At 38.4% G+C, this 12,981-nt stretch overlaps 1 protein-coding gene across 4 annotated transcripts in view; it reads right to left on the bottom strand.

Annotated features, from left to right (window-relative positions):
* Positions 1-383: 383 nt before the first annotated feature.
* Positions 384-12,981, bottom strand: part of KLF12 (KLF transcription factor 12) — a 449,527-nt gene continuing 436,929 nt past the window's right edge. For all 4 annotated transcript variants that reach the window (XM_034936790.3, XM_008952787.6, XM_008952789.5 and 1 more), the window contains one exon: positions 384-9,976. In XM_034936790.3, coding sequence (XP_034792681.1) covers positions 9,795-9,976 — 182 coding nt within the window. In that variant the 3' untranslated portion in view covers positions 384-9,794. The remainder of the gene's footprint in view (positions 9,977-12,981) is intronic.

Genomic DNA, 12,981 nt, shown 5'->3' on the forward strand with positions numbered 1-12,981 from the left:
TATAACTCAGTTTTCTTAAAAATCTATAGAAATCAGCTAACTGTAGCAGGTGTTAGATGAATCATTCCATACTTAAAGGATACGTAAAGTGGGAAGAAATTATAATCCCCAAGGATTCAATTCTGGACTCTGAAAGATGCATTTTTCATATTACTTGACATCTCTGGACTACTTTTTAATTTTATATTCATTAAAATATTAAGCTAGCAATCCCTCCTTAGGTGCTGGCTGTTATGAAATAAAAACGTTGCTTTTTTAGAATAGACTCTATTTTGTTCCGTGTTTTAAATTACTATACACAAATGGTAAAACTTTTCATAACAAAGGTTTAATTAGAATGGTTAATAACTATGATTTCCAAAGTGTCTGAGTCAGTTAGGGAGTTTTGTTCCATACAAAATGCTTTATTTAACCTTCATGCCTTCATTCAGATAATTATACAAATGCATACAGTTAAAGGTTTAAACTCTATTTCAGTTCACAGCTCAATTCATAGGAAAGTTGAATACAGAAAAGCAATGCACCAACAGAATATGTCTGAGACACCATTAAAAACAATAACACTTGTTCATTTAAATCTCTGAGAATAGACTGGAATAATCATCCTCTGAGAGAATCTCATTAGGAGGGTCTCCCTTTACATTATCATAGGGCAAAAAAATCACCATTTTACAGTAAAAGGAAAAAAGCTCTGAGTATATTTACAATACATACACTATACATAAATACAAGAACAACACTTACATAATATTAATAAACTTATAACAGGGTTGCCTAAACACTACAGAGCATATAAATGCAGAGGAAACTATTGGGAAATTAGGTCTTTAGATAAACTGGAGAAATAAATTCATTTGCAATTAAAATCCTGAACAGAAAACCAAATGAAGATTTAAGAACTCAACACATTTGCTTGCCAGCATCATTGGGGGGCTTTATCCTTTAATGTGTAGGACTTCCTCTGGGCACTCTTAACTCCCTGGGGTCAGAGACCCAAGAGTGTTTTGTAAAATTACATCCATAAAGCAAATCAGATGCAGCCCATCTATTCAATTTGCTGTTCAGAGGCTTCAAGCCTAGAATAACTGTTTTGTAAACTAAAGGATGTTTCTGTATTTTTACACGGACAGATCTTGTGATCCAATCACCACGTATAATGAGCTAAACGTCAAGGAAAAGAAAAAAGATGCCTGCTTGATTTGGCCAAAGATGATATTTTTCTTTATTCCCATGTATTTTTTTTTCAAATATGACTGAGAGATTTATTCAAAAGAACATGACGTTAGAATTGACCCCCACACACCAAGAACAACGTCTAGACTACTACTAATTATAACTAAGTCATTTTAAGTGGCAGGTGGGTATCTTAAAGGTGGTCTGTTCTCATCGTTTCACAACACAAAGTTCTGAGTACATTCTTCTATGGACAAACATGAATTTGCTGGTTTCTCTTTTTTTAAATGAGCATGTTATGATACACATAATTGCATTATGATGCAGGATGACATAATACATAAGACGATGTTTTCAAGCTGGTTTTATAAGTACTTATCTCACATCCACAGAGAGTTGGTTTGCCATGTGATGCAATGTGTCCCACATAGACATGAACAAAACAATACAGTCACTACCCCACAGGGGGACAGTGATTTTTCAAAATGAAGCTTTAAACACAACAAATCGTGGACAGACACGTTGATAGGAAAGAGCCTTGAATATAGGCACCAGTGCCCCAGTTCAACAATATCCATCCAATGTAATAAAGTTTGAGGAACAAAATATACACTATATTCTGGATGTAATTACAAAATTCTGCCATGGGAAAACTAGAACACAAGTAGGGCAAAAGCATTTTCTATGATTTTTTTTTTGCCATATCTTTGGAGCATGAAATTAGCAGAAAGGGAAGATGTTGGTATGTCCCTAAAATATCTTACTTTTTGATTGCTTGGACACTTTTATCACTAGATTTGGATCCAAATTCTATCCTCCTATTAACCCTTACTTCTCAACAAAAATGAATCTCTGTGAAAGTCTTGATGAACCTGCTTTGGAAGAAGATGCAATAATTCACACAAGGAGTCCATTCATTGGTTCTCGCCTTGCACAAAGGGTGGACTCTGTCTCAAACACTTCAAATTTCTAGAGATGAAATCCAGAAAGAAAAAGTACTGAGGCGACTGTTTCCACTATTCATCTCTTTTCAACTCACTTCAAGTTGTGGTTTTTGTTGTGGAGAAATTATTGCTTGTGAAACCCAATTAACTGAGAAGGGCCCCAGTCTGCAGCAGGTTGTGCACATGGAACACTTGCTTTGAGCATGGAAGAGAATTTGTTTATACAGCTTTTATCTCTTTCCCCAGCCAAGTAACAGGGAGAAAGATCATAATTCAGGAGATTCATTTTCAGAAACAGAAACACTATGAGAAATGACATTCTCTTAATGTTTTCTAAGTCCATTAGTACTTCCATGAATCAATACTGTCAGAGACCTTGTTCTACACAGAAAAGTGGGAGGAATTTCATTTCTCTGATGTTGGAAAGCTTCTTACATAAAATTCAATTAAACTAACAACAATACTATAAACAAATTATTTATAAGACTATTTAAAACATTCCAACACAGAGCTGTTAAGTGAGAACTCTGAAAAAGAATTATCCATTCTCTCTCCTTTATCATCATCTGAACGTTTGATTGCCACCCCATTACCAACTGCAAGAGTGGGCTCTGATATTAACCACTAGTTCCATGGGGGTGAAAATTTCAAATGCATCTGAAGCAGATTCTAGAATGTCTATATTGGTGGAAAGGCATACAAAGAGTTGAGGAACTGAGAAAGTGTACTCAGGCTAAAATGCTACTAAGTATTTGGATGATTTTGGAGCTCCAGGCCAGACATTTATGAGAAAAGTGACAAGTTCGGGGAGACAACTGGTTGCTATTGTTTGTTTATAATGATCCTTCATGCATGATTTTCCAGGAAAGGCCTGATTTCAAATATTCAGTACCATTGTTAAGTCATGTGTTACATCATGTCCCGATATTTCACTTGAAAAATATGATGACTACTCATGCATGTTGTCCATAATAAAATTACTGAGAGTCAGGAATCTGGGAAGGTGGTTTCGGGACACCCACGTGCAGTGTGGTGGAGTGGGAAAGATACAGGCAGACCTCCAGGTCAGAGATAGGCGGTTTCACTTTCCTACTCTGCCGTTTACTATTTCTACATCCATGAACAACTCAGCCACACTTCCCATGCCTCCGTTTCCCATCCATAAAGTGTAGAAATGTTGTACAGGTTGCAGGTAATGTATCTAAAAATTGCCTAGTCTATTGCTTGGCACACAGTGTTTAATAAAGAATAGCTATTATCTTCATGGTTTGCTGAATGTGTAACCTTTCAAGGTACTTTAGTTTTTTCAGACAACACATGGAAAGAAGCCCAGTCAGAAGACTTGACTTCAGTGAGATTAAGGAACCCAGCAGCTTTCCTTTGACACTTAATTGGTTATTTTACCCCCTTATCCTGGTACATTTCCTTCTCCCTTTTCTTCTTTCTAACATTGGGAGGAGAAAACAGTGGATGTTTTTTTGAGGCCTGTGGTCTGAGTCCATCATGGAAGTCTAAAGCCTGAATGTTTAATCACAGTCCTACTTTTAAAATTGCCCTTACCCGATGTGTGACTCTCCATGAGTATAATTTTACTGATAGCCTCAGTAGCTTGTTTGGGTGAATTTGTGCTCTGAGATGGCAGGGTTGGAGAATTTCCAGGGTTCGTGTCTATTCATATAGTCTCATTGTATATTTCTGTCCATGACTCCACTTTTAGCAGTACAGTAATTACAGGAAAAAACCTGCGAGCTTCTGAATGTGTATCTGGTAATTTTTAGGACTAACTGCAAAAATGGTTAAAGGCTAGGCTTACTAAGTGTCAGTGGTACTTCAACAGACTTTTTGGGGAGAAATGATTCTGTCAATATTCATTCCAAAATGATTCTTAAGATGATAATAGGAAATATTAGGGGAAAGGGGAATGAAGAAATGTAAAGATGAATTTGTGCGTTTGATATGAGTGGATAAAATGAACAAGCAAACAAATATCCTTCAGTCTTTTGCGCTAAATAAATTGGTGTTTTTAACTGAGCAAAACTTTTTGAATCATACATACTGTTTCATAAGTTTGGGGCAAATGACAGTCAACTTTTTATCCGGAAATTATAATTACCATATGCAATAGCGTTCACTGAAGATAAACTTAATGTTCAGATTTGTGTTCTTAACGTTCTGCAAGTTAGAAAGATCAAATTAAGAAATGTTAATGTAAACAAGATTAGGTATATTTGAAAGCTATAAAAGCGTTTTTTGTGGGCTTGTGAACAGATTTGATTTACTATGTGCATGTATTTACTCTCTTTGTGTGTATGTGTGTGTGTGTTCACATGTGCAGGAAAAAACCCAGTCTTATTAAGAATTATTGCTGTGTAAAAGTATAGGAATATCTCATTGGTCATAAGGTTTACTGACAGGCACTTTCAGCATTTAATTTATTTCTGAAAATGGGCATTAGCTTATTCCTATTGCGAGTATAGATTCCTTTAACACGTGGCCATATCCACAGCACTTAATCTTGTCAACATGTAGTTATACCTAAAAGCAGTCTCCCTGGAATAAAACAAGAATAAACACCTGTATGGTTGTTCACACTCTGTTGAGGAGGGAGATAACTGAGAAAAGAGAACAATTGTAAGATGCTCCTCTTTAGTACAAGCAAAATCCTGTGCAGCTGTTTTGCCCTTTTCAGGAAAAGACATTACTAGTTTGGAATCAGTTGTCTGCAACTTAAAATGACTTCATTATATTTTAAACCATCCTGGCTAAACCATGACAAGTGGCCACTCTATTTTGAACAGAACACGAAGAACATGCTCTGACAAAGTTGGACAGAGTTCCCATGGCAATTTCACTCATTGTGTGTAAGATATACAAGGCATATCTGAACAAGTTTTTTCTTTTTATTGTGATGAAAACTAGAAGCTCTCTTTCCCAACATACTTCATCAAACTATTTACAACCTCTGTAAAATTTGTGAGTTTGAAAATACTTTTTCCACTATCACATATGTTACGAATACAGTAAAATATCTTCACTCTATTTTTTAAAGATGCAGTATCCTTCTATTTCATTTTCTTATGAAAATCTGGATTTCTATTGCAATTGCTCAGTAATTAGCATATTTAAAGTATCAATGGACATGGGTTACTAAACAGACATTACTCTATAATGAAACTGTGAAAATATAGCAATTTTTATGTACATTTCTTAACTATAAAATGCAGGCAGAGTCATATATAGTATTATAAGCCGGTTTCCTAATAAGGTAAGTAACTCACATTTCTAGACAGCATGGATTATTACAAATTCTTTTTAAAAAAGTTCTTTGCTGATATTTGTTAGCCCACTGGCTGCTGCATATACAGTTGTGTACACACATGTGCATGTGTTGGGGCTGTCTGTACAGGTTAAGTGGAAGGCAGTGTGGGGATGAGTAGAAATGTCATATGGAAGACATGACTTACCAAACCCCTTTCTAAACTAAAGCCAAATCTAATTGAAGAGACTTTTTTAATGGGATGCACTACCTCAGAAAAACTAAAGGAAGAGATTTGGTCAATGATGTTTTATACTAGAATACATTTACCTGCTAAGTTTACAGGCAACACTGAAGAGCAAAATCTGAGACTGGATTATGAACTATGAATATTAAGGCTTTCTGGGCCTATTATGATTCATAAGAGTTACCTCACATTCAGTCCCTTATACGCAGACTGTAACATGGATGCTGGTATTCTTAACACTGCTTAATTTCTGTCAATCCTCACTATAAATGTTAAGACATCTTTAGAACAACATCATGGCTACATTTCTAAGCAGTCATAACAACATAACAAAGGCGTATTAATACATTTTGAAGGCCTCACCTCACCAGATTTATTCAGTTGCAGCTTTGGTAAGTATAATAAATCAAGTACAGAATAAGGAATACTGCATCTTTATCCATATAAATGTTATCATTCTAATGAACTGATTCCAAAGTGCAGAATTATGTTTAAAACACAAATGACAATTTAAAGTTAAAAAGAATTGTATAAAAATGAACACAATCTTTGCATAAGCTATTCCAAATTTGAACCATAATGAAAACGGCCTTTCTAATCACCTGGAACTGGCATTTGTAAACACTGTAGCATTTTGTAAGTTTTTCCCCTGACAATCATCTTTCTTTCTCCCACTTAAGCTTTCAAGGGAATGAAAAGTGCTCATTTTTTAAAAAAATGTGGTTTATGTTGCTGTTACTCAACTGCTTTTGAAAACAAATGTCCTATAGTGTTTTATAGAAACGACGCCAGGCAGAAGTATAATCTTTACGGTAAAGTCATTAGAAATCTCAGTCTAACTGCCTTAATAGAACTTAAGACAAGTTATCAAGCAGGCTTCTCAGAGTCCACACACAATTGACAGAATGAGGGCAGAGGTGGATGCAGAAGCGTGAATCTTTTTTCAAACAACTTAAGATCAGACCATGAAAAGGGATTCTTAAAACCTCAAAGGCTGAAAGTCATAACTTTTCAAATAATGTAACTCCCTTGAAATCAATCTCTATACTGCAAACAGAAAATCAGGTCTACTGCAGCTGCTTAAGTAGTTAATAGCTCTATGTGTATAAGTTCCCAACCATGCACATATCCCCAGCTGCAAACTGAACAGCTTCAAATTTAAAATCAAAGAATGCTTCTAGTTACGGAACAACTGTTATGTCCTTTAGGATTCTACTGCTTTTCTGTTGCTCATGATGCACTGTGCTTTTTGAAAGAGGCTAGAAATGGACATGAGATGAAATGGAGGCTCTTCCATGACTGAAGACATTCCATTTCTTTCTGTCCCAAACCACTTTTTCCTTTCCATGGGGAAATACTTTTAGAAAACTCACCAAGGAGAATTTGCCACGTCTCAAGACAAGCCCCAAAGAAGTTTCAGTTCCTGAGGCTAGACCAGGGACTCAATTCACTTAATTGTGCTTAGATCCCTTCTTAGAAGTACTGATACGTCAAAAGGGGAAAATGATGGAATGCTGACAGGTTTTATCAGTTAACTTACCATCTCAGTCTGGTTTCCACTTTCAGAGGATGAGGGAAAATGTTCCCTTCCCCAAATCCATCCTATGTTATTAGAAAAGTGCAACTCATTTAGTTCTGTGCTAAATTTAAACCAAGCTGTCACTCAGGAAGCTTCCCCTGCCTGTCAGTTTTATGAATTCTAAAAACCAAGTCTACCTGTAATACTCTCAAGACATCTTTCAGCAGAGAAAAGAACTGGCTCTTTTTATGAGAGCAAGCAGGACTAAATACAAATCTACACTTCACTTGAGGGATGCACCCACTACTTGCCAACTAGGTGCTGGTACTAGTGCCAGGGGGTTCATGGCTGTGTTTGTCCCTCTCTGTGTTCTCTGTCACTGACTAGTAACCAACACTGGCATGCATCAACAGACCTTTTTCTATTCTGAATGGTCACAGGCAATGTGAAGTAGGAGTTGCATATAGTACAAAAAAACTTTCCAGGTGGTAAAAAAAACCCACTGGTTGATGAGTAGTAGACTGTGTAGCTAAAGATGCTATTTATCACTAGAACTGCAGCCCTTGTTGGAGGGAAATTGCTTGATGAATTTTTGAGACCTGGCAGACAATATAGAGCACATATTTGTGAAGCCATAATTTGACCTGAAAATCATTACACTGTTGCTTAATGTTTCAAAAAACTCCTTTTGAATACCATCCAACACAAATTGTCCTTGTTTCAACGTTCATAGTTCTCGCTTCATCAGAATAAGATTATCTGAATTAGAAGATGATCCTAAAAAGGGTAATTCTGTAACCGGAAATTATTTCAGAATGTCCAGACATTTAAAAATGAGCTAGTAATATTGTGAGGTTAATATGTGCAATTCCCAAAATCAAGTGTTTGTAATTAAAATATATTGCAAAGGTCTTTGTTGGAGACCTTTTATATCTAAGCTATAAAAAATTCTAGCAACAACAACAATAACAACAACAAAAAATCTCACCAAGCCCCTCAGCCACAGAAAGCTGGAAAAAAACCCAGCTTGTAGTGGGGACAAAAATATGGTAATTTTTCTGAAAGAATGCTCGTTGGTGATGTATTGCTTGTTTACTGTATATTTTCCTAGTTGCAAAAAGGTTCATAATTTTAGGGGGCTGATGGAACTAACACCTTCCTCTCATCCTCTGCACAGGATGAGTGGGTTCAATATCCCTGCAGATGCCAATGCAGGACACCTGGGTCCTGATACAGTTTAGAAAATGAAATAGGTATAGAAGAACCTATTGGAGAGTCACTTATCCTTGGCTCTCCAAGAGAGGAAACTAGCACCATGTCGGGCTTTCTATGGGAAGCATTCTCTTTCCACTGATTCAGTTCCAAGGAGAACTGACCCATTAACCGAAGAGTTAATTCCCGGCTATGCCTCCCTTGCCTTTCTAGTCACCAAATAACTGTTTTCAAACAAGAAAAGGGGAGCATAATCTTTAATTGTGGTACTCAACCAAGCAGGACAACAAACAGCAGAAAGATTACCTCAGTGCTGTAAATGGAACCAAGACATCTAAAATGCTGGGGTGTTTTTTACAATCCCTTTAGTAAGTATGAAAATTGGTAACGTGAGTCCTCAGTGAAGTTATTGTAGGAAAGTCCTTTTATTCATTATTGCTTTTCTCCTCAAGAGGCGCATTATTTCCATCTCTGCTTTGTCTGATTTTTCATGTTCACTGACTTTGCCTGGGCAGCCCCACCTCTTACCTTGGTGCCAGTGTGTCTAAGAAAGTTTTTTTCCCCTGGTTCCTTGTAATCAAATACTAGGGGCAGGAAGAGATGATGCCTAGGTGACAGAACACTGCAATTTGAAGTGGGGCAGTAGTTTTTTAGACAGGCTCTTCCTATTCAACTACAGAACACCTCTGTGCCAGTCCATGCCAGGGCAGAGACCAGGACGAGACTTCAACTGCCCCTCTGCTCGAACAGATGAACAAAACAGAATCGAAACAAAACAAAAACAATCAACGACAAACAAATGAAAGATTCAATGTTGGTTTTCTTCAGGGCATGGCAGAATGACAAGTTGCGAGTGATATCTAGTGGCTGCCATCGCGATTGCAAAGGGCTGCCTGAGTGCCCTTTCTTTGCAGGTAATGGGACCTCTCCATCTGCTTCTTCGTTTCTACTTTCATGCTGCTTGCTGGTAACAGATTGGATGTGTGTTCTAGCTTACTCAGATTGTAACTAAAATTTCTGTAAAAAGGGGTTAAGGGATGGGGATGATGGGAGATTCATCCAAATTTAAAAGGTCTTGCTCTAGCCATCAATTTGTGGTAGGTGACCTTTAAGGTATCAATAACAAAATGTCTGACAGCTCAGAAAATGTACAAGCTACAAACATCTTTAAATGGCAGAGGACACAGCACGGAAAACAATGCCTGTCTCTTCAGCATTTATGTCACTGAGCTCCCAGGCCCGCATAAAGACGGTTCTCGTCTAGTCATGATGGGGGTTACCTTCAGACCAAAAGAAGTGTGCCTTCTTTTTCCTGCTCTGGTTTCAGACATCGTGGGATGGTGATGCCCTTTTGTGTTAACACTGTGAAGGGGATTCAGCCCTGCTGAATTGGGTGCCGCTAAGAGATCCAGCTCTTACGCTCAGCTGGACAGGTAGCATTCCTCACACCAACATATGCCTCCGGCGGTGCAGGGCCAAATGATCTGACCGGGAAAAGCTGCGATCACAGTCCGCGCACTTGAATGGCTTCACTCCCGTATGTTTGCGGTAATGCCTCGTCAGTTCATCTGAACGAGCGAACTTCCAGGTGCAGCCTTCCCAGGTACACTTGTAAGGTTTCTCTCCTGGAAGAAACAAAGGAACACAAGCTTTGGTGCTCCATCCATCACTTTGCCATAACCAGGCCAGTACTCTATTTTGGGAAACTGGTGTTCTCAATGAATTTTCCCGTTGGTAAATCTTTGTCGGGAAACCTTACCATCCCACCAGCGGTCTGGGTCAGACAGGTGACGGTTTCAATCTCGTCTTGCCTGCTGTGACATCTGGCAAGCTAGTTAACACTGGTGTCCTCCATTATGACTTTGCCATCAACATATAAAGGCATGGATTGACTGCCACTGGATATATCACCACTAGTAGACTAAAAAGAAATTATTAAAGCTTTACCCAGTTTGATCTGATTTTAAGGCTGAAAGTCACAAAGAATTCTTACGGTCAAGCAGTTATGCTTTGTTTCAACACCTCCCCACCCTTCCCCCTACCAACTGTGCATCACTTAGATGGCTTAAGGCTATTTTAAAACATAATGTCCAAGAATATACACAAAATTTTACTGAACGATAATGTACTCTACTACCTCCAGATATCAGGTATTAAGTACATATTGTTCATAGATACCTACTTTTTGCTTGTTCTTTGGGGGAAAATCCTAGATGCCTTAATAGTGTAAAGTTTAAGTACATTTTTCAGGACTTAAGAATCAGGGTAAGCCCTGAGAAATCATCACGTTGGTCCTAGAGCTAAAATTCACAGAGAAAAGCTGTCTGAAGAAGTATGTAATTTGACCGGGTCTCTCAGTCAACTTGTAAGGACAGTAAAATATGCAAAGGCTGTGCTGGGAAAAGATACACTAGCCATTGTCCAAATGAGCTCCCAGGGGGAGTGGGACAATAGTTGACCCAGGTGTGCCGTTTTCCTGGATCTCATTCAGAATGGGAGGCTTGTCCCCATGCAACCCCACAAAAACTGATCTCTCTTCTGCCCCTTACACCCAACAATCTACAATGTGCTTCTTGGCCACATATGGCCTCTGGTGAAAAGAGCCTAAGATAGGGAAGGGAGCTATCTGCTGTTCCTCATGCACGAAGCTACAAAGTGAGTATTGTTGACACCACTTCACAGATGAGAAAACTGAGGCTTCAGGTAGTAACATTACTCAAAGCCAGTAAAAAGATCTGCATGGCTCTCAATCCAGTGCTTTTCACTATTTTACAGTAGAATGGATAATTCTTACCCCATCTAAATTTTGTCACAACTTCAGACAGAGTTAGTGTCACTTTCTTAGGTATGCTCAAATTATTCACTTCCTATTTCTATGACATCACCTATCACAATATACCATAAAGATTTCGTTTAGACGCCCTTCTGTACCAGTTTCCGAATACTTGGAGATCTGGGACTATTCTGCCTCTACTATTTCAGTGTCACTGGAGCCTAGAATAGCTGCCAAGCAAGTACTTGACTGTATTAATACAACTGCAACACACACACACACACAAATACACACACATAGGAACATATATGGTAAACTACAGGACCCTATAAATGAGATGTGCAGGTAATGCCTACGTGGGAAAACTAGTCCAAACTGGACCCAACATTTTTCATTCAACTGTTAAATCAATGCTGTCTATGTGGATTCTTACAGGATCAAGCAGCCCTTTCAGAAGAGAGTGAATAGTTCAGGCCTGTTAAATCTAGAAATACTGATGCACTAATTGTGGCCCCAGGTTGCTCTAGGTTTTTCTGAAAGGGCTCCTTTTAAGAAAAAGCCTACTGCCTGGATTGACACCAAACCTCAACTTCTGATTCACTGTGGTTGTCCCATGGAGACAAAACTGTATTTGCATGTGTCTACTGACCAAAGTTTGACAGAAATGAAACAAAAATCAGCAAAACCCCTAACTTAGAAAGATTGGAGGTCTACTATATAGTATTATCTACATGCTTTTACGTGTTACATGTCATCTCTACATGTTTTTGAAATTTATACTATGAGCATGGGTTCTAATAAGTTGAGCTTGATATAATTCAACTTTTCAAAAATGCATCCATCTTTGGTATATTGAGCTGAGCTAGTTGGATGTTGGTCACCGAGAGCCATTTCTTAGCTATTTCCTGTGTTGCTATGGAACCAGCTAGAGAGAGTGTAAGGCCTAAAAAGAAAACAATAAAATTTCATTTTCACTGGAGATGAGCACTGCTCAGTTGTGTAGTAGAAGGACGTGTCTTGGTGAGGGAGTAAACATGAGATTAGATAAACTGGCTGGGTGTGGTTGCTTACGGCAGTAATCCCAGCACTTTGGGAGGCCGAGGTGGGAGAATCACTTCAGGCCAGGAGTTCAAGATCAGCCTGGGCAACAAAGTGACATCCTGTCTCTCCAGAAAAATTTTTTTTTAATTAGCCAGGTGCAGTGGCATGCACCTCTAGTTCCAGCTACTGGGGAGGCTGAGGCAGAAGAATTGCTTGAGTCCAGGAGTTTAAGGCCACAGTGAGCTATGATTGTGTTACTGCACTCCAGCCTGCGTGGCAGAGAGTATGACCCCGAAAGAAAGAAAGAAAAGAGAGAAAAGAGAGAGGAAAGGGGGAGGGGAAAGGGAAGGAGGAGGGGAGGGGGAAAGAAAAGAAAAGATAAGCTGCTGGATCCTGCCCCTTTACATTCCAGATAGTGAAGGAAGGGGTTCCATAACAGGAGTGCACCTGGGGAGGAGAGGTAGACAAGAACTTCCAGGCTCATCTTAACAAGGATGTGAGAGGCTGGTAGCAAGGTAGAGATGATTTATACCTCAAGTGCTGTCTAGCCTTTTTTGTACTTCCAATTGAGTCACTTAAAATTCTCTAATTTCTTCCTTAAAATGATACCAGTCATACTTTCATTTTTATGTTGGCTATTTAATAATGGTAGTTATGTCCTTTCCACTTGAAAATCTGGAGCAGGGGGTAGTAAACTGCAGTCCCCACTTTTACAATTTTAAAGGTTGAAAAAACAAGGGGAATATTTTATGCATAAACATTATATACAATTTAAATTTTAGTGTCCATAAATAAGTTTTTATTGGAGCACAGCCA

This window comes from Pan paniscus, chromosome 14, assembly GCF_029289425.2.
Source record: "Pan paniscus chromosome 14, NHGRI_mPanPan1-v2.0_pri, whole genome shotgun sequence".
NCBI lineage: Eukaryota > Metazoa > Chordata > Mammalia > Primates > Hominidae > Pan > Pan paniscus.